Source organism: Drosophila kikkawai, chromosome 2R (assembly GCF_030179895.1).
Source record: "Drosophila kikkawai strain 14028-0561.14 chromosome 2R, DkikHiC1v2, whole genome shotgun sequence".
NCBI classification, from domain to species: Eukaryota; Metazoa; Arthropoda; class Insecta; order Diptera; family Drosophilidae; genus Drosophila; species Drosophila kikkawai.
This window is the reverse complement of record NC_091729.1, coordinates 26606425-26632111: the sequence shown is the minus strand read 5'-3', so window position 1 is coordinate 26632111 and position 25687 is coordinate 26606425. Positions and strand designations below refer to the sequence as shown.

Sequence of the window (25687 nt, the reverse complement as noted above, 5' to 3'; positions counted from 1 at the left end):
CCCCTTTTTGGGGAGTCTCATGCAGAGAAAGAAATTTTATTAAATTGTAATATTGTAATAATTGTAATAATAATGGATTAAAATAAATATTAAAAAGGTAATTTTAAAACTTTTTATCAATATTTTGTGATTAAGTTGATGTCGATAACTTTTCCATAAATCCAAATATTATTCATTCTCTGTGCCTTTTGGTGCCACTGTCGTTGCCCTGCTTCATTTTCCAATTGAAAATTGCATTGCTGAGGTAAAAATGGGTAAGAATTGTGAAGGAGAGTTCGGTTATGAGGGGGATCACAAAATATGGCAGCAAGCGGAAACGGAAATAAGCCAAGCGCCTTCAGCTGCTTCAGATTTCGAGAGAGCGATGGTTGAAAGCTGTTCGACTTTCAGTTGAGTCAATTGAGTAAGCAATGCCACTGATTCGGTATTTCGAGTCAGGGGATTACAATTTAAATGGGTTTCGGGTTTTCATTAAAAACGTAACTTTTTGGGAGCTTAAAAATATTCCCTAAAATATAAAATACATACACTTTAGGCTATAAAATATAATAAAATTCAAATTCAAACCCAAATCAATCTCATTAAAAGTAGATTTCAGTTCGAAAAGGATCAAAAATTAAGTCAAAATAGAGTCCAGCTTGGCAGAGTTCCCGCTGAGAGCAGATATACGCTTACTAAGTACCCATATCGAAAAAAGCGCAGGGGATTATCCCACTTTGGCCACAATTTAATTACATTTGCCGCACAATGGGGTGGGAATCCCTCCTCCCACCACCGCACACTATTCCCATTCTCCTCAAAATAACTCCCCGCAGCGCATTAGAGAGAACCACTAGGGCATTGAATTAAACTGACATTAAAATAGATTCCAAATGGGAGCAGAGCTGGGCGATGGGGGCAAAAAAAAAAAAAATGCAAAAACAAGCTGGAAAGTGGAAAAGAGGAGGAGATGGCATTAAATCCACCGCAGAAAACAATGCACAAATCCTATTTGAGCGCCGCTTGCAATTAAATACATTCTGGGGCGCGGACCAACTGCGAGTGGTTTCGGTTTGCCATCAGCTGGGAGTGGTGACACACACATGACACACACAGGACCCACGCAGGGCACACACACACTGGGAGTCCCACAAGCACCAGCGCCCGCCGGAAGTACACAAATCGCATAAAACCCGAGCCGGAGTTGGGTCCGAAAAAGAGTGACATAAAAAGTAAACAGCGTCGCCGACCGACGCTGATTCAAAAATGTATTCAAAATGCGCTACCAAAAAAGCGGGAGTGGGTCAGGCATTTTTTCCCAGGCGGATATATATTCGCATAAAACCCTAGATGGCCCCGAATGGTACTCGCTTTAAGCCGCATTACAAGTGCAGGAAGCTCTCTGGATTGGGATTACGAGTGGCCAAAATGCAGCTGCGTCCTGGCCAACAAGCGGCAGCCGAGAGTAAGTGAGTCGGTGAGTGAGTGGGCGGGCGAGTTCAGGGTTCAACAGCGAGTAAACAAGCGACTTTGCGGCGCTTTTCCTCTGTTATCGAGAGAGGCGTCCGTCCGTCCTCCATTTGAATGTGTTTTTTTGTTTTTGCCAAAATTTATGCCAAGTGTCTGATAATTGAAACGGTCAAGGGGTAACAGATAACGCCAGCGAGCGGAGAAGGAGCAACTTGAATTGGCAAAAGAAATGGTGGGTAAAGTCTTAACGAAAGCGATTTTAGATTGAAGTGGCGAGCAGCCAAGTGAACCGCAGGAAACTCGGGGTTTTCATCAAGCAATAAATTCAATTTAAATAGAGGAATGTAAAAAAGATTTCCCACACACACACACAGACACTCATCACTCAAAAATAAGTTCAATTTGTTCCCTAATAAAAATCAATAGAACAGCAAAGGAAACCATGTCTAACCCTCGCATGTCTAGTACTTCAAAACCGAGCAAGGAAAAGGAAAAAGAAGAGAAGATGCGACTGGCCAACCTGGACAACATCATTATGCAGTTGAAAACCCAGAGCTTTGCCAACCGCCGTATGGCCAACATGCAAGAGACAACCATCCTGTACGTCTGCAGTTCGGCCCGGGAGCTGTTCCTCTCCCAGCCGATGCTCCTGGAGCTGAGTCCGCCGGTGAAGGTATGCGGCGATCTGCATGGTCAGTTCAGGGATCTGCTGAGGATCTTCCAGCAGTGCGGCAATCCGCCCTTGTCTAATTACCTGTTCCTGGGTGACTACGTGGACAGGGGACAGAACTCGCTGGAAACCCTGACCCTGCTGCTGTGCTACAAGCTCCGCTTTCCCGAGAACTTCTTCATGCTGCGCGGCAATCACGAGTCGTCGGATGTGAACAAGGTCTACGGGTTCTACGACGAGTGCAAGCGGCGGTACAGCGTGAAGCTGTGGAAGGCCTTCGTGGACTGCTACGACTGCATGCCCGTGTCTGCCATTGTGGGGGATCGTATCTTCTGCGTCCATGGGGGTCTGAGTCCGGATCTGAACTGTCTGGACAATATCAGGCAACTGTCGCGACCCACTGAAGTGCCCAGCGAGGGTCTGTTGTGCGATCTCCTGTGGGCGGATCCCGAGGACGGCATAGACTCGTGGGCGCCCAACGAAAGGGGCGTTAGCTACATCTTTGGGGCCTCTGTCGTGGATGGCTTCCTGCAGCAGCACAACTTTAATCTGATTGTGCGCGGCCACCAGGTCGTCGAGGATGGCTACGAATTCTTCGCCGACCGCCATCTGGTCACCATCTTCTCGGCCCCAAACTACTGCAACATGTTCGACAACTGTGGTGCCGTTCTGGTGGTGGATAACAATCTGGTCTGCCACTTTGTCGTCATCCGGCCGAGGATAGTAGCATCGCGGGTGGGGCCCTACGAATCGGACAGTGGCGCTGCGCCAGTACCACCATCCCATACTTCATCTATGCCGCCGCCTTCGGTCAGGGAAAAGAAAATGTAACTGATTTTTTTTGTTTTGTTTTAAACTTTAAAGGAAATAAATACATATAATCACAAATATATTTATATTCTTTGTAATTTAATTACATTTATATTGTAATTAATTTGATAAATAGTAGAATTGCTGAATAAATGTGGAAGTTATAGAATTATACTAATATATTGCTAAGCTTATGTTGCTAGAAAGCAAAGCAATGCCAGCAACATGTGTTGCTTAACTTGTTCCTAGCAACATTAGCTTAGCAACCTTTTCTTTATAAGGACTTTTATTTTATTTCCAGACATTTTCTACTTGTTTCTCTAATTATTTCCATTGAAATTGTTAATTAAACTTGGCTTCCTTCCTTTGTTCCGTGTGAAATCGATATTGTTGCTACCAATTGTGGCTTAATCGAAGGACAATTGAAGGTCACCAGAGTCGAGGCAATGAAATATGTAATAAATCTTCATTTAAATTTAATTAAAATTCCCCATGCCACGGCCAGGAGTGGAAGAACAGGTGGGAGGTAGGTGCTACAAAATGGGGACACAAAACCTACAGGAGGTGGCAACAAGGAGCATCCGCAGGAGCCGGCTAAGGAGCCATGGCGGGGTTAACAGCTCGGCAAGTGATGGGGGCAACTTTTGTTTGACTTTGTAAAATGTCTACCTGGCCACACTTTATGCCAGAGAAAATAATTCCATGCGCAAATATTTAAATGTGGCCAACGGGAGGAGTGTTAAGAGAGGAGGAGCTACAGCTACTGTTTGCCCAGGGGCGTCACTCTTTCCAGGGGGTTTTCCGGGGCGGCCCGCAGGCAAACTCATTTTGTTTACAAAAACCAAGCATCGTAATTTATACATTCATGTGTGCAAACATAAACAAAAGGCGCTCCCAGCCTGCCAGGCACCAAGGAAAAGCGGTTTGTGCCAAAGAAAATAACTTTAATAATCTGTGCAAACACACAACAACCCACGCAGAGTGTGTGTATGTGTGTAATTACGGTGTGTGCTGTACTGTCTGCATAAATATTTATTATGTGTTCAATTGCAATATGGCCCCCTGAGAAGGAGTTAGGAAAGGCGGCTACATCGATCACCCGGCGTATACGTGATTTCTGAGCCCATAAATCACACATTTTGTGGCCCCCTGCGGCCATTTTGAATAGTAATTAATTTGTAATATTTTTTCAGCACATATTTATCCGTACATCTGTAAAGTTTAACCCCATTTAAATCAATTATATAACGATTTCGTTTCAATATTTTACAACGCACATAAATTATAGGAACACCCAAAGGAATCCCTTTGACATTGGCCGCCTTTGAAGGCAATTAAATATTGATCAAAGACGGCTGTCTGTTCACACTTGCCAGATTTCAGGGCTATATATGGTCCCAATAAAATAAAGAATGAAAGCCAAGGCACTTGCCCTTTTATGGGCCACAAAAACGAAAGAACTTTACGCCGAGAAAAGGCTGGAAATTAAATAAAAATGTAAGCAACAACGGAATGATATGGGGGCACTCAAAGGTGCCTGGAAAACTGGGGGGAAAACGGAGGGGAAATGGCCGCCAAAAAGGACAGATGATGTATAAAAATGTCAACGGCAACACGAGGTAAACTTGTAAGTGACAGAAGAGGGAGGAAAGATTCTGTGCTGGAAAACTTTACCGAAAAAAAACGGTGTCAAAACATAAAACGAAAATTAAGCAAAAAGCTAACAAAAAAAAGGGCACTCCCGACTTCTTTTTTAGTGTTTCTACCTGCCTCAGCTTCTGTTCCCGACACCTGCGCACATCCTTGAGTATGGGGCTGGCCAGGAAATGAGAAAATAAAGAGAGCAGCAGGACAAGGAAGACAACCTGCAGCTGAATCTGATGGCTGATAGCTATAAAAAAAAATACCTTCTTCCTTCGCGCCATCTTAAAAACTCGGCCGTTACCGTAACACTTAAAGGTTATTGTGGCCGAGACGGTTGGCGGGTTTCGGGGGGGAAAGGCATTCCGCAGCGAAGCGCAGCGTTCCGTGTCCCAGTTGCCGAAAGAGATCCCCAATCTAATTGGCATGCAAAGGTCGTCGCCAGCTGTCCACGCAAAGGACTCCTCGCCCTTGATGATGACCACTGCGGAGGGAGAGGCTAGGAGTGTGGTGGTAAAGGGGCCGCCTGGCAAAAGGGGGTCTGGTTAGGTGGGCTGCTCACTTTTTATGATTTGTTTTTAAGACCACTTTCTTCCTATTTTGCTTTGCATTCTTTTGGTAATCTTTATTTCCTAATTAAGGGTACTGAAAAGGCAGCAATAATTCTTTTAGAACTTGTAATTAATATGGGAAATAGGTAAAGGGTTTTCTGGAAGCATAAATTGTTAGGGAAAAATGTTCATAAATATTCATATTCCTGGAAGGTTTTATAAATTGTTATTTAAATAGTTAAATATAAATGCAAGCAAATTAAAATTTAAAGCGCAAAATAAAGTTTAAAATAATATTGTTGGGCAAAACCCAAATAGTAGATTTGATTAAAAAAATTGACTATTTTTATCACTAAATATATAATGTTTTTGAATACTTTTTCAGTGTTAAAAATCTCCAAATATTTTCTAAGCCACACAAATTACAAGAAAATATTATAAAATAATTCAAAAAACCCTACAATTTTCTGCCAGTGCACCTGTAATTATGCCTTACGCCATTTTCACTAGCCATTACATAATTCCGAATCAAAACACGGCGATTGTTTTTGTTGTGGCCACGTGGCGAGCAGCCAGGAGTTCGCTCTCCGGGAACAGCTGATGCCTGATAAGCGTAAACAAAAGTCAGATGTTCCGGGAGAGCATCAGGGGATTCCCCCGCCTCCATAGAACCACGAACCAACCAAAGCTTTCACGCTCTCTCACTGTCTCTTCTCAACCGATTCGCTCAGAGTTCTCTCAGTGGCTGGAAAAATCAGCTTCACTTTCATTCAGAGCTTCGCTTCGCTTTGCTTCGGTTTCGCTTTGGCTTTTCCGAAGGGAAAATCGTAGCGAAAAGTGGCCAGTTCGCCGTGGCCAGCCGAAGCCTGAGGTTGTGTGTCGTCGTGGAATATAAATATATATGTAGATATAGAGAGATATATTGAAGGGATTTCCCTGTGTGGCAGCAGCAATAAATTCGCGCTCAGTTCGTCTGCAGAAGTCAGCGAAAGCAGTTCAAGAATCCTGCAGGGATTTTCGCTATCGTCAAGGAAACGCGTTGTGCGCCGTGTTTTTGGTGTAATTGCAATTGATGTCCTTCGTTAAGATTAAATATTAAATTCTCGTCGCTTCGAGTGTGCCTTTGTGCGGGTGTCCTTTATCTCCACGGCCATGGCTACGTGATTTTTTACAAAGTGCCTTCGCAAAACAAATAAAAATAATAAAACAAATACACAGAGAAAGGGAGAAACGCGTGCCACATCCGTCAATGGATTTATCTCGCTCGCTTTTATTTTTTTTTGGCTTTTGTTTTTCCCACTGTCAGGCCTTTTGTGTCCCTTTTTCCGCCATATGCCACAGTTGAATTTGCCCCGATTTTGATTTTTATTGCCGCTTTTCCCCCTTTTGCATAAATAATTGAGGAGAGAGGTAGATGTGGTGCTGCCATAACAAAGAACCCACTGAAATATTGAAACAGCTGAACCAACCTTTCGGCCAGGCAAACATTTATCATTAAAATATCAACAGGAATGGCTTTTGATATTTTAAAAATAAAATGAAACATAAAACGCAATGAGCATCTATCAAGCAATTAAAAACCGTCATATATACAATTTTAATGGTCAATTTATGGCCAGATATAAAACATTATAAGCCATTATAAGAGGAAATAATAATGATTGAGGAGGGTTATCGGGAAATACATGTGTTTAAACATTAAAGCAATGAATTTTATTTGTGAAAATCTATAAAAACAAGAAAGGAAGCTAACTTCGGCACGCCGAAGTTTGTATACCCTTGCAGATATCATTTCATTACATTTTACCTATACTTATTATGTTTACAGTTTGACAGTTACAGTTTTACATTCCCAGCCTTACATTTTCTCTACATCTATCGATCGTTTCTATGGCAGCTATATGATATAGTTGTCCGATTTTTATGAAATTTATACCAAAATTCTAAAATAATAAAATAAGCTTATATCTCAAAGTAGATGAAAATACGTTGAAAAACAACGAAGTTATCATTTTTTTTCCTATTAATTTCCCGATCGTTCCTATGGCAGCTATAAGATATAGTCGTCCGATTTTCGTGAAATTTTTACCAAAATTCAGAAATAAAATAAAATGGCCATATCTAAAAAATGGTGCAAAAATGTTAAAAAACATCCAAGTTATAATTTTTTTTCTAAAAATTTATCGATCATTTGTATGGCAGCTATATGATATAGTCGTCCGATCCGGCCCGTTCCGACATATATAGCAGTGAGAGTATATAGAAGACTATGTGCAAAGTTTCATTCAGATAGCTTTAAAACTGAGGGACTAGTTTGCGTAGAAACGGACAGGTGGACAGACGGACAGACGGACAGACGGACAGACGGACAGACGGACATGGCTAGATCGACTCGGCTGTTGATGCTGATCAAGAATATATATACTTTATAGGGTCGGAAACGTCTCCTTCACTGCGTTGCAAACTTCTGACTGAAATTATAATACCCTGCAAGGGTATAAAAATATATTTTTTTAATCTACAAAGTAGTTTTATTGGTTTGTAAAAACTAGCAAACTTCCCTGGATTTCCTTTGACACGTTTTGGCATTTTTAAGCCTTCACGCTGACCAAAAAAGGGGGAAAAATCCCCAAACGTTATAACCAAATATTTGCCAACTCACAAAACGCTGTCACCCATTTTCCTCACACTCACTCACAGGCTCTATTTCAATCTCACCAAAAAAATCCCACTTTAAAGGTATTTTCAGCAGCCACAAAAAAAAAAAATGGTAACCAAAATATTTCAGCCACATATTTCTTGGCTGGCTCACGTCGCCAGCCAGGTTGCAGCCAGGCAGGACCTCGTCCATGTCCGTGTCCTTTTTGGCTCGTTGGTTGGTTGACCTCCAGGCACCACTAATTGCTGCAATTTTTCAGGCTCCACAGAGCGTCGCCTGCCTTTGCCAATTTCCATGGAAATGCAACTGTGAGAATTTTTTTGATATTTATCAAGCAGCAAAAAAAAAAAAAAACCAAAAAATGTGATGAGAAAACGTTTGGAGAAAACTGCGCGACATTTCTGTGGTCGTCCTCGAAAAGTCCTTGACATGTTGGCCCCCTATCCCTAATGAAGAATGATTGCCAGCGGCCTTTCGCCTCCTGGGATTTCACTCATTTTTCAGTTCCCTCTGGATTTCCCCAATGACTAATGATCGAGATGCTCTGAAAACCCCTCAAAAGACCGCTATTAAATTATGGCCTGGCAGGAAAATTCTCTGTGTATCAATTATTGAGCAAATTGCTTTTTAATTAATTGCAAATATGGCCTAATAAAAGCGCACAATTTAAATCGAAATGAAAATATTTGCAGGAAAAATGCAAGCAAATATTTGCTACAACTTTATTTCATGTTCTTTTTATACTTTATATATGTATTTTAGTAGCATAATTGAAATGAACAAATAAAATATAAAGAGGAAAAGTGCCAGAGAGAGAGAGAGAGAGATTTGTGAAAAGTGCAGTGCGAAAACAGAAATGTGCCAAAGCAAACGCTCCAACGGATTCCGGAATCAAAGCAAAGGCCACTATCAATTCCAAACCAAATCCCAAGCCCAATCCAACAACCGAAACCCAAACCGTAACCAAAACCGAGACCAAAGTCAAGGATCCAGTGGAGTCGTAGCAGGTCGTCGTCGGACGATGGGGCGGAACAAAGGAGCCGCCGTTGGATCGGGTGCAGGAGCAGGAGTAGGAGCAGCTCGCTGTGGCCTGTTGATGTCACTGCTGGCGATGCTGCTCCTCCTGCAGCTGTTGGGTGTGGGCCTGGCGACGCCATCGCCCTCCATGCAGGCGCCACAGAAGCGAGGTAAGTGCAGCTTCATAGATTTCTTACACAGGGGAAAACAAAGGGGACTTATGAGGATAATAATGGAAAGCCACACTATTGTTAGCCTAAAAAAATATAAATAAGTTCCTTATTCAAATATTATTCAAGAAATACGAAAGAAGAACAATTCACAACCTTTTCTTAATTATTTCTCTTCCTACCTTCATTCTTAAATTAATTTCCCCTGATTAAGTGCTAGATAAATTTCCAAAATTTGTTTCCTGTGCAACCCTGGCTCGGGGTGCCGTTGATGCAGGGAAATGGCAAATAAATGTCAAATAACATGGCTCCCGACCTCGCCTTTTGGGTTTCCCTCCCTCCTCATGTGGCCTGCCTATGTGTGTGTTGTGGGTAAATACTCGTAGGCAGGACAAAAGGCGCACCACATTGCGTATACGTTACGTTGCCATAGCATCGGCATCAGTTCTTGCCATTGTTGTTGCCACGAGTATAACTGAGCGCCACTAGCTAGAGATGATGCCGATGCCGATGCCATTGCCAAGAGAGCCTGGTGGCAGTATTTTATTAACATTACATTGCTTTCAACTCGGCCTGACATAATAGAAAATTGAATTGCCACGCTGGGAGTGAGGCAGTGGAAATGGAAATGGAAGGGAGGGAGGGACATCTGAACCCGGAGCCATCACAGCTCGTAAGGAGCCCAAGGCTAACCGCCGCCTTCAGCCCGAGATGGCTGTGCAAGTGATGCAATTAAGTGAACAGTTCTGAAGGATGCAAAACATAATTGAAGCCAGGAGTGGCATGGGGTTGGGTCCCGGGCATGCCTTGATAATGATGAGAGATGATGGGCCGTCGGAATGCTTGGCTGAGTGGCCATTGCGGCGGCTGCAGTGACAGAAGCAGCGGATGGCGGAAAAATCGAAATGGAAATGGAAAGTAATGAGTGCAGAAAATGAGAGATATTTTCAGGGAATTTTTCAGAGCTGGATAGTTCTGCACTCAGTGGGTTTTCTAAGCCTTAAACCTACTTATTGCTAATTAGGTAGAGCAAAGTATGAACTTCTTTCTTAAACCCTGTCATATTAATCTCTAGAAAAACAAACAATTAACTTATTTTCCAGAATCTTTAAAGAGCTGTGAATAGCTATAAAGAAATATGTATTATTTACATATCAACTCAGCTCCTCAAGTCACTTTTTATACTTTTTTATACTAGATTTATGATAAGCTGCTTGATTAAATTCACACAATAACAGCAGCTTCCAGCTGAGGAAGTGGCGTTGGCGTTGGCGTGGACTTGGCTTGGCTTTTCCTTCCTTGTGACTTTTCTTTCCCCTCAATTTGTGGCATATTTCACGCTTCACAAACCATAAAACTTTCCATGGGTCGATGGAGGGGAGTAGTGGTTCAAGTATCCATAAAGTTCACTTCACCTATATTGGATTAGCACTGGAAATTTATGATGGCCAATACAATACGGCAATATATGGCACCAAGTCTGGACGGAAACTTATCATATTCATTCACAAGTTTCTAGCGGGAGGGGGTTTCGTTTTTCCCTTTTGGGCAAAACAATGGCAAAGTTTTTGCCTCTTATTTACGACAATGTCGCGTCAAGTTTTTTGCTGCCTTCCACTATGGGTTTTTGTTTCTCCATGGTCTCTCTCTCTTTATATGTATTGCCCTATAAAGTAGCAAGTTTTTTTTTTGTTCCGCTGGCTGTTGCATAATAAAATGAAGCATGTTGTGTAGGGAAGCTCTCGAGACGCGGCAGCTGGCAGCGCCAGAAGAATGAATAAAGGACACCCAACTTGGTACAATATTGCTCCCCAGCTTCAAATGAAAGCAAAAGTTGGGCGACGAAGCAGGAAGTAAGGAGAGGCTGGTGCTGGGACTGGGACTGGGACTGGGACTGGGACTGCTGTGGTCCAAAGTATCCTAGCAGCCAATGGAGCAGCGCTCAAATAAAGTTCACAAGACAAAAGGGCCAAAAGCAATGGAAACTGCCAGCTCTAGAGGGGAAATCCATCTTTCTGACGGTTATTTTCCAAGAATTTTATTTCGATTTTACATTCTAGGGCTTTGCCTTTGCGCGGAAGTAGGTTTATATATGGAATATTTGATAAATGGCTTGCAATTTAATAGAATTTCTATGAAGAGGGTTGGGTATACACCATAAAATCAAAAGAAAAGTTTTACAAGTAACTAAGCCAAGCTGCCAAGCTGCCTTTTATTACTAAACCCTTAAAAAGGCACTAAACCACTCGCCTGAACTCGAAGAAACGCTTTAGGTAGTACACCTCCAGCACCGTCATAATCAGCAGCATCATGGGCCCGAAGACCGACCAGGCCAGGATGCGATCCTGGACACTGTAGGTGATGTCCATGTGTCCCCGGTAGCGGAAATGCATGTACTCTTGCTCCACTCGTATGGCTCCCAACCTGGCCGACAGCTGGTTAACCATCGTCTGCAGTTTGGCCTGCTCTAGGACATCATCCGATCGCTTGCTGGGATCTGCATAGTAGTCCAGGGGTTTGACCACATGGAACTGGAACATGACAATCTTGGGGGTCAGTGTGGAGATTTCATTGTCGAAGCACAGCTTATAGCGACCCTTCTTTATGGCCGCAAAGCTTAAGCTGCCGGTGGTCTCGCGATGTTCTTGATGCATTATGTCTCCATCAGGTCCTGAGATCTCTACGCCCACATCCTTGAAGCCGCCCTCCATGACCTCAAAGGATATGGTGACCATGTCATTGACATTAGCCGTATCGTAGAAGCACTCGTGCTCGTGGGCATCCAAGGTGATGATGAAGCTCCAAGCGGGATGGAGGAGAGCCACAACAACAATAATTGTAACTATTATTATTGATACCATTTTGGATTTAGTTTCGGTTACAGTTTGAGTTTGTTTAGGACTGTAGTTCAAGTAGAGAGAGAGAAAAGACATTATTCTCCCCGACAGGCTGCTGAATAATTGAATACGTTTGCTCATTTACCTAGGCTTCGCTTCATTATCGAACTCGCAGTGAACTCAGACCCCACTCAGACCCTCGACAAACACCCGACAAATCAAATTAAGATGATAAAAGCAAATTGCAAATTGTCTGACAGAGAAGGAGAGAGAGAGGCCTCGGCCCAGAGGGGCCTCCCATGCATATTTGATGTTATCGATTCCTTGGCCCATCAATTGTCAAAATGTCATGCATTTTTAATGCCAACTGTGGGCCCCGGAATCATCCCAGCATTGAATTGCGATTTACAAACTCGCAGCACAGAAATTTTCCAATAAATTTTAATACAAAATCCTGTAAATATTTCAGTTGTCCTTTTCGCTGCCCAAAATTTATCTAATTATAATTACTTTGGGGTAATAATTTCCAGCAATTTTTGCTGAAGCGAACAAAAATTGCATTATAATATCCGTGAAATTATTGTTTGCCTCTCGGTAAAATCAAAACTTTTGTTAATGTAATTCCGCTAATTGCTGCGTAATTTTGCTGCAAAAACATTGTCCTGAAGCGAGAGAACGAAATGTTATTAAAAGCTCTTTTTCGCTTCATTTTTATACCCTTGCAGGGTATTATAATTTTAGTCAAAAGTGTGTGAAGGAGTCATTTCCGAGCCTATAAATCATATATATTCTTGATCAGCATTAAAAACAGAATCGATCTAGACATGTTTGCAAGAAAATTAAAATTTTTTATTTTTTTTTTTAATTTTATGTTTAATTTTATTGTTTAAGGAGGTAAAGAAAAATCGAAAAATTTTAAATTGGTTAAATTTAAAATCTTTATATGCAGATTTATTAACCATAAAAAAACTAACTCAGAACAGCTTTCCGAATTGAATTTAATGCATTTTTGGCTTAGTTATTGAATTTTTAAGACCTAAAATGATCATATAAAATTATGAATAAATATTTAAAAATTAATACACCTTAAGGGGTATAATAATTTCAGTTCGAAGCCCAAAAATCAGTGAAGGACTCATTTCCGACCCTATAAATCATATATATTCTTGATCAGCACAAAAAGCGGAGTCGATCTAGCCAAGTTAAGAAGGAAAACATTAAAAAAAAAAATTTTTTTTTTGTATTTTTGAGTTCTTAAAATGGTTTAATTGTCAATCAAAAAATAGGCAAAAATTTCATAATTTTAAAATGTGAAATTTAGTATGCAGATTTGTTTATCTGGAAAAAAATAGCACATAAAAGCTTTCCGAATTGAATTTGATGTTTTTTTGGCTTAGTTATGATGAATTTTTGATTGAATGACAGATCCTATGGCAAACTGCAAGGGTATACAAATTTCGGCTTCCTGAAGTTAGTTTCCTTTCTTGTTTTTTCTATATTTATGCAGTTTTATGTGGGCCATATTAAATTGCATAGAAATACACACGGCATCATGGCGGACATAGTGGTTATGATGAGCAAATAGCAGACATTTTTGGCTCATTAAATTTAATAATATTTATGAGGGTAGCGTGAATCAGGTTATTTTGGTTCTTTGATATTTAAATTAAAGAGAGAAAAGTGGAAAGCAATAGGAAAGATCATAATATATAGAAAAAATACATATATATCAAAGAAATTCATTAATTTATGTTCTTACACATTATATAAGTACAATTTTGTGAACTAAACTAAAAACTAAACCAAAGGGAGAGACTTAACTTCATTACCTAGTACTTTAAAATATGTAAATATGTTTCGAAATATATTATAAATAATATTTTTTAAAGAAAACCATATTTAAAGCTGTTTAACAATTTTTCTTTATGTAAAAACTCTTCTTAGCTTCTTAAGCTATAAATAAACCGTAAACAAAGTGATTTGGTCACAAAAAAAATTATCACCTCTTCAGCGAGTGGCCAAAACAAATTGATTTCATTGCGATAAAAATGTACTCGCTTCAACAATTTGTTTATAGTGGAGATAAAGGATAAAGGCTTCAGGATTCAGGATCCAGTATCCCAGTATCCAGTATCCATTCAGTATCCCCTATGACGCCCACAGTTTATGTCGCACCTTAAAACAATTTTACGAGTCGTCAATTCAACGGCACGAGACTCCTTCAACTCCACACGGACTCTTAACTATTTGCAAAATGTTTTCGCACCCTCAACTGCCGCATTCTCATCCTCATCCTCATTCTCATCCCTATCCAGAGTCTATCTCCCTGCCGCCATCGAAACATTTTTACAACTATTTGCTGTGTGCTCTGCTCTAGTTATACAATTTTTTTCAGCGCTTTGCTCTTTGTCTGCGTTTGCTTTCTCCCTTTTTTCTTTTTTCTAGGTTCGTACTTTTGAATATCCTTTATGATATTCAATTTCAAATTCTAATGCTTTAAGCGATTAAGTACACGCTTTACGCCACTTAACTTCATGTCGCCCGCTCGGTGGTGGTGCCGATGCCATCTGCCCTCCAGTTTCGTCCCATTCCCACCGAATAGCGCGGTATTTGCCGACTTCAGTTACTTTAGGCGCCGACAGCACTTGATGCCTGCTTTCAGTGCTGCTGATCCTGCACTGCGAAAAACTTAGGGGGAGATTTGAGGTTTGAGTTTTGAATTTAAAATCTTACAAATGGGATACATTAACCAAATATTTATACATCAGTCAGAAGTAGGTGAGCCTTTCAAAAATAAATATATATAAATAAATAATTAATAATAAATAAGATGCATAACGACATAAGAAGGATGCTTCTAGATCTTGTTTCAGAAAATTAATTCAATATCAGATATAAAAGGAAATAGCTCCTTACACTTCATATTGTCTTTCCTTCCATTCTTTTTCTAACTTTCTTTAAATATTAAAAATTTTATTTAATATTAAATTTCAGTGTGATCCTGCCGCTTTTTCATCCTTTTTGTCACACACCCATTCCACAGGCTTCTGTGTCGACATGACATCGACGCTCTTAAGTGCCAGTTCGAGTTTGGCCCCGTCGCCGTGTCCGCTCTCCTTTATATTCCTTATTTTTTTGCCGTGCCGTGCTCAAGGACTTTTTTGCTGGATTTTTCATGTGCGTGCAGAGCAGCTTAGTAGCAGATGTGCGTGTGTGGGTATAGGATGTCCCGATCCCAGTTCCAGATGAGGGGAGAAGGAGAACTTAGCTACGGTTTCCATTTCCAACGCTTGGGCCTGACTTGGGCCGCGCGCACACTACGAGCTGAAAGCGGAGCTGACGGCTGACGGCTTATCAGCTCTCTGAAACAAACACACTACTTGTATGAGAGCGCGCACACTGAGAGCGGAGCTGAAAGCTGATAAGGTCAGCTCCGCTCCGCTCTGTTTGATCAACCAAACATGTTTGATTTTGTTAGCAGCTGACGCGAGCTGATTTTTTAGACTATTCTTTAAAAAATTGCCCTAATTAGCGCTTAAGTAACAGAAATTTAAATTTCTGTCCAGTTATATAGAAAAGTATGAAGAATTTTTTTAATATTTATTAAAATAAAAATATTGTCAACTTTCCGAGATACAGGGTGCCAAAGTACACTAAAAAAACGTACTTTGTCAACCATATTCTGGAGAACTGGGTGGTCCGATTTCGAAAATTTAAATGTCATGATGATCTAAATAAATATGTCATCGCATTAACAACGATATTTTAAAAATATTAAAGAATTAAAATATGTTTTTTTTTTAAACGTATTGCTTGAAAAACAATTACAAATCAACATCAGCTTCAGCTCGCAGTGTGCGCGGCTGCAAAAAGCTCCGATCGCTGATAAGCTTTCCGCGGATAAGCTCTCAGCCGTCAGCTCCGCTTTCAGCTCGTAGTGTGCGCGCGGCCTTAGTCTGTATTCTTTTGCGTCTCCTTATTTTGCATTTTCTGCAACTATTTTTGTATTTTTTGTACACTGCCGTAGGTTTGGCATCTACTCAATTATTATTATGCCGCTTTTTTTTGGGGGGGAAAAGAAGTTGCCAGAGACTCACGTGCCTCTGGCTTTGATCTCCTTTTGCCCAACTATTGCTGCTTTTTTTCCTGTCTCCTCCAAGGACGTGTGTTGTGCGTGTGTGTCATCACTTTGCTTTTGTGGCCTGGCCATTCGTGCGTGTTCTAATTTGTTTCTCATGCTGATTGGAACGCTCTGAGTTCCCTTACCCTAACTTCTATATACATCCTCGCTACCTTGGTCTATTTTTAATGTCCTTTTTAAAGGTGCAAAATGGTCTAATTTAAGGCTTTTATTTCTGTTTTTGTGGTCCTGCATATTAGCTTCAGTTTTTACTTGGCTGAACGTGTGGAAATTGCCCAGAAATTGGGCCATGTCTGTGGTTAAATACAGCAATTATCATAAAAGTGGCTTTTAAATGGATGTATGAGGGTTGTTTGGGAAACGTGGTATTGTTTTTTTAAAGATTCTTATAAAAGCTTGAGGGAAAATTTAGACTAACATTTTTAGCATATATTTTTATTAAAATTCAATATTAAAATTATAAATGATCGTCGTATAATATTCTGTTTTATAAACAATGAAACTATTAAATAGTGTTAACTTATAAATTATACAAAAAATAATTGATTTAGTCAGATTTCTAGCTCACTAATCACGAATGTTATTCCAAAATCTTTAATTTAATACATTTTGCCCTCATAAGGTCCCCATAATTTATGGCGACCCACTTTCACGCTAAATATTATGAGGGAAATACCATTTTCCGCTTTATTGTAAACAGCTCAAATCTTTTTATTTGGCAAACAACTCAAACTCAAAGAAATCGAGGCAAAAAAAAGGCAGAAAAGGAAAACAGTTGAACAAGCAAACCAATCGAACTGAACTGAACAGATAAAAGGGGGCCGCAGCAGCATCCTTGCCATAAGCTGCACAGGAATCGTGCTAATCTCCACTTGAAAAACACTTGATGGCGGCGCGCGGGGCAAGGAAAATGGGAAATGTGGGGGGGGGGGGGGGGAAAGCCATGAGAAATGAGCCGAAGGCTGGCTGTGAATGAGCTGTAAAAAGGCTCAAGTATTGACAATGCCTTTGGTCTTCAATGAAAGATATCCCTCTGCCCAGAGCTGGGGCTTCATGTGTGTGTGAGTGTGTGTAATGGGCTAATGGGCGTGGCAGAAGTGGGACATGACAACAAATTGGCAAATTTCTTGGGTTTTTTTTTTCTTATTTGGCTTGCCTGGGTGAGGATTTATTTCAATTGAAAGTGCCGCCATGAGCTGTCAACATGAATCCCTTTGCCAAGGGACCCCAGCAATAAGTCAGCTAACGAGCTTCAATGAGGCATGCCAAGTATTTCCGGTGCACACATACACTCTCAAGATAGAATGGCATAAAATAGAGCCTAGCCTGGCTGCATTTTCCCATTTTCTTCATTCCATTCCCCTCAACATTTTTGTTATGTGTTGGCATGAAATTTACATTAGAATTTCCTTCTCCTTTCCTGCCACAATTTGCATGCAAAAACATAGCCAAGGCGACGAAGACGCCATTTTACATAATTTTGCACAAGTTTCAGAGTCGCAATTTCAACAACAAATTAAATTGCCTGCCAAATGTTTCTGTTAATGTCTGCATTTGGTATTTGCATTTGACATTGGTTGGTTAATTTAATGTTTGCATTCTCCTCTGGCAGATATATGTATGCTTTACCCGCTCGGCTGTGGCTTAAACTCCCTTGGCTAATTGGCGTTGGCTTTCTCCCAGTTAAACCCACTCAATTAGTCCAAGTTTTTGTTGGGGGTGACAGGGGATGAAGCGTTGTCCAGAAGTTTCTGCCGCTTGCGGCTTTAGCAGTGAAACCAAAAACGCTTTTGGCCCGCCCCGATATCTTCAATCACTCAAAGACAATCAAACACACATCCAGAAAATCTACAGAGTGGAAAAAGTTGGGAGAATACATTGTAAACCTTCTTTGGAATTATATTATACGTTAAGTTATTTGCTTATAGGGGTCTTTGTAGTAAAATAATAATTTTAATTTGGTTTAAACTGTCTGTTTAAACTGCCACCAACAGAAAATTCCTGAGTTTTTCTTATTGAAGAACTCTCTCCAATTATTTTTACTCCCCAAAACCAGCTCCTTTCGCAGTGTACATCCTTGTATCCATTTGACATTTGCAATTTTGGCGTCACGCTTGGCGGACAGGCAAAAAGGTTTCTGTGGCTTTTGTGGCTGTCACTTGGCGACCAATTCGATGGCATTTGGCTATTGGACTTTGGACATTTGGACACAGGACATTGGCATTCATATTGAACGGCTTTTGGCTTTGATTGAACTTAAATGAAGCTTGATGCGGTTAAATGGGGAAGAAAAGGAAAGGACCCTGACGCTGTTGCGTCCTGTATCAATTATGTAAAGTGCGTGCGTGGTCAAAGAAATACATAGTGGCAGCAGCTGAGACCAATGCCACCCCCATAATCCCTCTATAAATCTTAAAGCACTCGGCATTATGTCGTAGAGTAATTTTATGCCGTAAATCAAATGACAAACTCAAATGATAATCACTTTTGCAGCGCTGGCATTCAATTAACAAATGTCGCCTGCCAGCAAATAACAATAACAAGGCGCAAAATTTAATTAAATATTCCGCAAAACAGCTACAGGGAAGGGAGGGGAGAGTGTTTGGGGATATATGCAGATTGAATTAAGTTTTATTCTTCACGCCCTTTTCACAGGGCTCGGGGGGTGAGGTGGTGTTAAAATGAAGGAGAGTCAAAATGTTTAGCACAAAATCGCAAACGTGTGTGTACACACACAGGGACCGACACTTTTGCGGGAGCCACGAAAAATTTAATTTTCTCACATTACTTGTGCATACTTGGAAATGCCGGAGGCGAAAAACCGAAACCAAAAACCGAACAGAGAGCACCCAGCACCGACAAACCGAAGCACCGAGCACCCAGCACCGAGCACCTCTTCTCCTCCAAAACCCTTGCCCGGCCCCCTTAACGTATGCGTGATATTGAAACAATGTGAAAATTGCGCATACGCACAGTTGTGCCACTTCGCACGCAAAAACCCCAGACCCCAAAAGCCCCAAACCGAAAACCCCGCACCCGAACCCGAACCCCTTAACCCAAGTGAACAAGAGCAACAGCAGCAGCAGCAGCAGCAGGACCCGTAGCGCACCCCGAAACATACTTTATTTGATAAGCAAGTCATTTGCATATGGCAAGTTGACATCCCCAGGATGCCAGGCTTTCAAGGGGGTGCCGTGAAATTAGAAACTTTTCGGAAAGCAGCGTTGTGTCAAATATGTTTTCTCTTGGCAAATGCCGAAATGAAAAGCTGAATCACTGACTCTGAGCAGGTACAGTAGAGCAGTGAAACCAGGATTCTGATTAATCTTTAATAACACTAAAATAACATTTTATAACCCGAGATAGAAGCAAGATTTTAATATAACAACAAACAACAGTTAAATATTCAAAGAGAAATAAATATTTCTCTCTGGGTAAATGCATTCTTAAGCAAATATTTATTGAACACAATTCCCTGCAGTCCATTGCTTATCTATCAATATTTTATCGTTTAAGGCAACACACAGAATATATCCAAAATTCAATTAATCTCTCTGGCAAACGTATTTTTACGACCTTTGCTCCATGAAACAAAGCTCCGAATAAACTGATTCCTATCATAAAATACACCCAGGCTCTCTGCCCTCTATACATTTATATTTTTCCAAACAATTTCTCGAAAGATTCTCTGTCAACACACACAGAAGAAGAGACTCTCGGTCGAGTCTAAGCCCAACAAGGACGTACATCATCGGCCATTATATAGTTCCCAGTTAGCCGGGTCAGCTTAACCGGGTTAAGCCCCTTCCTCCACTCCCCCACTCGCCGTGGTAAGAGACAATATTTTTGCACAATTTCCATTTTATTATTGCACATAACCCAAAATGCCATTTATTTTTACAAGTGCTTGTTGAAGTTTTCTCCATTTCTACATTTCTCTACACTTGCCGGCAGCAGCAGCAGCAGCAGCAGTTACGGCGACAAACGGAGTAACAACAACAATTGCGATGCCAAACACAGAAATTTATGGTCATTTGGGGAATTTTACGCTTTTTCAGCTTTGGAGCGCCGCATTAAATGCTTACATGTTGATTTAACATCCTGGAGCCATGCATCCCTCCCAGACCCAAGGATTTCTTTCGCTTTTCTGGGGCAACTTAAAATGCTACTTTGCATGCACTCGTCCTGGCCCCTGGCTTGGTCCTTCTGTTTTGTTTTAGCGCTCTCAGACTTCGTTTTCGGCGCTGCAAATCTTTGTTTATTTGCAGCTAAAATGCAAGGATTTATTGTAATTTTATACACAGGGTATAAGGAGCCAAGGCAAGGCACATGCCCTCCGGCCCGAAGCTCAACAAATTGTTGGAAATTATGGCTCAAAAGCCAGGCAGCCGGCAAGGCGCTTTCATAAACATATGGTCGCTACGACCAGATTTGTTTAAACTTTGTCCATAAACTGAGGCAACTTATTTGAAAGGAACAAATGCAAAGGAGACGCTTTAAAGTTTCTCCCCTGCCGCACACTTCATTTATAAAAGATTCCAAAAAGAAGTGGTTATTGTTATGCAGATTTACCGGGTAGTTTCAATTAAGAAAGGAATGAAAGGGATTTTGTAAGGGAGGCTTAAACTTTGGCTAGTAATTACAGCAGAGTTTTTATACCCTTGCAGGGTATTATAAGTTTAGTCAAAAGTGTGTGAAGGACTCATTTCCGACCCTATAAATCATATATATTCTTGATCAGCATTAAAAACAGAATCGATCTAGACATGTTTGCAAGAAAAATAAAAATTTTAGTTATTTTTTTTAAATTGTATGTTTAATTTTATTGTTTAAGGAGGTAAAGAAAAATCGAAAAATTTTAAATTGGTTAAATTTGTAATCTTTATATGCAGATTTATTAACCATAAAAAAACTAACTCAGAACAGCTTTCCAAATTGAATTTAATGCATATTTGGCTTAGTTATTGAATTTTTAAGCCCAAAAATGATCATTTAAAATTATGAATAAATATTTAAAAATTAATACACCTTAAGGAGTATAATAATTTCAGTCCGAAGCCCAAAAATCAGTGAAGGACTCATTTCCGACCCTATAAATCATATATATTCTTGATCAGCATTAAAAACAGAATCGATCTAGACATGTTTGCAAGAAAATTAAAATTTTTAGTTTTTTTTTTAATTGTATGTTTAATTTTATTGTTTAAGGAGGTAAAGAAAAATCGAAAAATTTTAAATTGGTTAAATTTGTAATCTTTATATGCAGATTTATTAACCATAAAAAAACTAACTCAGAACAGGTTTCGAAAGTGAATTTAATGCATTTTTGGCTTAGTTATTGAATTTTTAAGCCCAAAAATGATCATATAAAATTATGAATAAATATTTAACAAGAAAGGAAGCTAACTTCGGCACGCCGAAGTTTGTATACCCTTGCAGATATTATTTCATTGCATTTTACCTATACTTATTATGTTGAGAGTTTGACAGTTACAGTTTTACATTCCCAGTTTTACATTTTCCCTACACCTACCGATCTGTTTATATGGCAGCTATATGATATAGTTGTCCGATTTTCATAAAATTTATACCAAAATTCTGAACTAATAAAATAAGCTTATATCCCAGAGTAGAAAAAAATAGTTTGAAAAACAACGAAGTTATAATTTTTTTTCTATTAATTTCCTGATCGTTCCTATGGCAGCTATATGATATAGTCGTCCGATTTTCATAAAATTTTTACCAAAATTCAGAAATAATATAAAATGGTCATATGTCAAAAATAGTGCACATATGTTGAAAAACAGCCAAGTTATAATTTTTTTTCTAAAAATTTATCGAACATTTGTATGGCAGCTATATGATATAGTCGTCCGATCCGGCCCGTTCCGACATATATAGCAGTGAGAGCATATAGAAGACTATATGCAAAGTTTCATTCAGATAGCTTTAAAACTGAGGGACTAGTTTGCGTAGAAACAGACAGACGGACAGACAGACAGACAGACAGACGGACAGACGGACAGACGGACAGACGGACATGGCTAGATCGACTCGGCTGTTGATGCTGATCAAGAATATATATACTTTATAGGGTCGGAAACGTCTCCTTCACTGCGTTGCAAACTTCTGACTGAAATTATAATACCCTGCAAGGGTATAAAAATTAATACACCTTAAGGGGTATAATAATTTCAGACCGAAGCCCAAAAATCAGTGAAGGACTCATTTCCGACCCTATAAATCATATATATTCTTGATCAGCATTAAAAACAGAATCGATCTAGACATGTTTGCAAGAAAATTAAAATTTTTTATTTTTTTTTTAATTTTATGTTTAATTTTATTGTTTAAGGAGGTAAAGAAAAATCGGAAAATTTTAAATTGGTTAAATTTGTAATCTTTATATGCAGATTTATTAACCATAAAAAAACTAACTCAGAACAGCTTTCCGAATTGAATTTAATGCATTTTTGGCTTAGTTATTGAATTTTGAAGACCTAAAATGATCATTTAAAATTATGAATAAATATTTAAAAATTAATACACCTTAAGGGGTATAATAATTTCAGTCCGAAGCCCAAAAATCAGTGAAGGACTCATTTCCGACCCTATAAATCATATATATTCTTGATCAGCATTAAAAACAGAATCGATCTAGACATGTTTGCAAGAAAATTAAAAATTTTAATTTTTTTTTTAATTTTATGTTTAATTTTATTGTTTAATTTTATTGTTTAAGGAGGTAAAGAAAAATCGAAAAATTTTAAATTGGTTAAATTTAAAATCTTTATATGCAGATTTATTAACCATAAAAAAACTAACTCAGAACAGCTTTCCAAATTGAATTTAATGGATTTTTGGCTTAGTTATTGAATTTTTAAGCCCAAAAATGATCATATAAAATTATGAATAAATATTTAAAATTAATACACCTTAAGGGGTATAATAATTTCAGTTCGAAGCCCAAAAATCAGTGAAGGACGCATTTCCGACCCTATAAATCATATATATTCTTGATCAGCATTAAAAACAGAATCGATCTAGACATGTTTGCAAGAAAATTAAAATTTTTAATTTTTTTTTTTAAATTTTATGTTTAATTTTATTGTTTAAGGAGGTAAAGAAAAATCGAAAAATTTTAAATTGGTTAAATTTGTAATCTTTATATGCAGATTTATTAACCATAAAAAAACTAACTCAGAACAGCTTTCCAAATTGAATTTAATGCATTTTTGGCTTAGTTATTGAATTTTTAAGCCCAAAAATGATCATATAAAATTATGAATAAATATTTAAAAATTAATACACCTTAAGGGGTATAATAATTTCAGTCCGAAGCCCAAAAATCAGTGAAGGACTCATTTCCGACCCTATAAATCATATATATTCTTGATCAGCATTAAAAACAGAATCGATCTAGACATGTTTGCAAGAATATTAAAATTTTTTATTTTTTTTTTAATTTTATGTTTAATTTTATTGTTTAAGGAGGTAAAGAAAAATCGAAAAATTTTAAATTGGTTAAATTTGTAATCTTTATATGCAGATTTATTAACCATAAAAAAACTAACTCAGAACAGCTTTCCAAATTGAATTTAATGCATTTTTGGCTTAGTTATTGAATTTTTAAGCCCAAAAATGATCATATAAAATTATGAATAAATATTTAAAAATTAATACACCTTAAGGGGTATAATAATTTCAGTCCGAAGCCCAAAAATCAGTGAAGGACTCATTTCCGACCCTATAATTCACATATATTCTTGATCAGCACAAAAAGCGGAGTCGATCTAGCCAAGTTAAGAAGGAAAACATTAAAAATTTTTTTTTTTGTATTTTTGAGTTCTTAAAATGGTTTAATTGTCAAAGAAAAAATAGGCAAAAATTTCATAATTTTAAAATGTGAAATTTAGTATGCAGATTTGTTTATCTGGAAAAAAATAGCACAGAAAAGCTTTTCGAATTGAATTTGATGCTATTTTGGCTTAGTTATGATGAATTTGATTGAATGACAGATCTTATGGCAAACTGCAAGGGTATACAAATTTCGGCTTCCCGAAGTTAGTTTCCTTTCTTGTTTGCCTATATTTTTAATTGGTGAGAAGAAGCTCTAAACTCTACTATTACATGACTTAATTACCAAATAAAGCCTCACTATATTCATTACCTAGATAGTTAGTTCGAGTTGCTTTTCCTTTAAATATACATATATTTACAGAATGTTGAATTTCCAAATTAGGCCCACATGTTACTTAGTTTGAATCATTTTCTAGGCAGTTTCCATTAGGATTTTCTCTACACAAAACCACTCTGAGTTCGGGGCTTGACTGAGTCCTTTGTTCTGTTCGACGTTTGTTGTTGTTTCCCCGGACCCAGCCTCCAGGCAATTCATCTTCATTGGAGGGCCACAAATCAAAGTTCTCTCAGAAATGGCTTACACTGTACAATGGCCAGAAACAGGGCTCCAGGGGGAGGGGAAAGAGGGAAAGCTGCAGAGCAGCGGAGATTTCAAGAGGAAATTGCGCTTTTACCACTCGCACTTTTACTTGGATGCGTATTTGAATGTTGATTTTTTGAAAGGAATTTCTGCACTCAAAAGAAAATGCCAATGCGCCATATGATGTGTGTGCATGTGAATGAATACACAGAGGGAAATATATGTAGGTTTAAGATTTAATGGGAGAAATGCAAAATAGAAATGGGACTTAAAATTCATAAAAATGTATTATTAAAATTATAATTGATAAATTAAAAACAACCATAATATAAAATAAATTTTCTATATTATAATCTCTCCCAAAATCATGTAATTTTTTGCAGTGTTTGTGTTGCCAAATGGCAAAGTGAGCGTGCAACGAGAACCGCATCTCATCTCAGCATGTGTGCATGTGTGTGTGTGGGCCAAAGTTTGTTGTGTGTTTAGTTGCGCGTACTGCAGCCATTTTTTGTGGTTAAAAAGCGAACACTCCCCGGAAAGAGAAAGGGAAGGAATCAGTCAGAGGGCAGAGCCAAGAGGGGGAGAGACAAATACAAATGGGAAACTGTATTGGTAGGGAAAATGGTAAATGGAAATGGGCAAGAGAGGGTGGGGATGTGCATTTCGAGTGCCCGTCGGCGGTCAAAGTAAAAAGCATTGGGCCCTCGCTTTGCTTTGCTTTTTAGCCCTTTGCTGCGATTTGTTTTTTAAATATTCACATGGGTGTGTGTGTGTGTCTGTGTGTGCTTGTGATATGTCAAAGTAAAAGTTTGTTGCGCTCCTTCGGGCGCCACACTGTAATCTGTGTCCGCTGTTCGCGATTTTCCCATTTTCACGGCGCTTCCAGCCAAAAAGCCCAACCACCCGCCCACACACATGAATATATAAATATTTGCATACATTACTCCCGTATATTTGTCCCAAAAGTGCGCTGATTTTTTTCCCCATTTGTTTTTTTGGTTAACAAAAAATTAAAAGCGGAGACCGAGGGGCAATCTCGTATATTTTTGATGAGCCTCGGGGGAGCCAGTAAGTCCATGCGATATGCAAGGCTCGGTTCCTGCTTTGTCTTTTTCCCAGCCACTATTTAGTTTCGTTTTTGTCGGTTTTTGGGGTTGGTTTCGGTTTAAAACCCAAGCTGGGAATGCGGCTAAAAAATTAAACAAGCGAGTTACATATTCATTGCATTATTCAGACACAAGTTGAGGATTTCAGGGACTTTGTTTCAGCTTTGTTTTAATACATTTAAAACCTCAATAAATA

General features: G+C 39.0%; 5 protein-coding genes across 6 annotated transcripts in view; 3 read left to right on the top strand and 2 right to left on the bottom strand.

The window, feature by feature from the left end:
• LOC108085134 (outer dynein arm-docking complex subunit 4) overlaps nt 1-25687 on the top strand; it is a 178414-nt gene that overhangs the window by 59431 nt on the left and 93296 nt on the right. The gene's annotated exons all lie outside the window — the stretch shown is intronic.
• Nucleotides 1-25687, bottom strand: part of Snp (Snipper) — a 102019-nt gene that overhangs the window by 34824 nt on the left and 41508 nt on the right. The gene's annotated exons all lie outside the window — the stretch shown is intronic.
• Nucleotides 1809-2988, top strand: PpD5 (Protein phosphatase D5). Its single transcript, XM_017181606.3, has one exon. It carries the CDS (start codon nt 1892-1894, stop codon nt 2948-2950), a length of 1059 nt encoding a protein of 352 aa, XP_017037095.1. The 5' UTR covers nt 1809-1891; the 3' UTR covers nt 2951-2988.
• LOC108072216 (uncharacterized) overlaps nt 5988-25687 on the top strand; it is a 63077-nt gene continuing 43377 nt past the window's right edge. The window contains exons 1-2 of the mRNA XM_070283590.1: nt 5988-6180; nt 8543-8967. Coding sequence (XP_070139691.1) covers nt 8637-8967 — 331 coding nt within the window. The 5' untranslated portion in view covers nt 5988-6180; nt 8543-8636. The remainder of the gene's footprint in view (nt 6181-8542; nt 8968-25687) is intronic.
• Nucleotides 11143-11908, bottom strand: LOC108085127 (transmembrane emp24 domain-containing protein 2). Its single transcript, XM_017181633.3, has one exon. It carries the CDS (start codon nt 11898-11900, stop codon nt 11205-11207), a length of 696 nt encoding a protein of 231 aa, XP_017037122.2. The 5' UTR covers nt 11901-11908; the 3' UTR covers nt 11143-11204.

Coding starts and splice junctions, on each gene's coding strand:
- LOC108085127 (XM_017181633.3), bottom strand. CDS start 11,900: ATGTCTTTTCTCTCTCTCTACTTGAACTACAGTCCTAAACAAACTCAA.
- PpD5 (XM_017181606.3), top strand. CDS start 1,892: ATGTCTAACCCTCGCATGTCTAGTACTTCAAAACCGAGCAAGGAAAAG.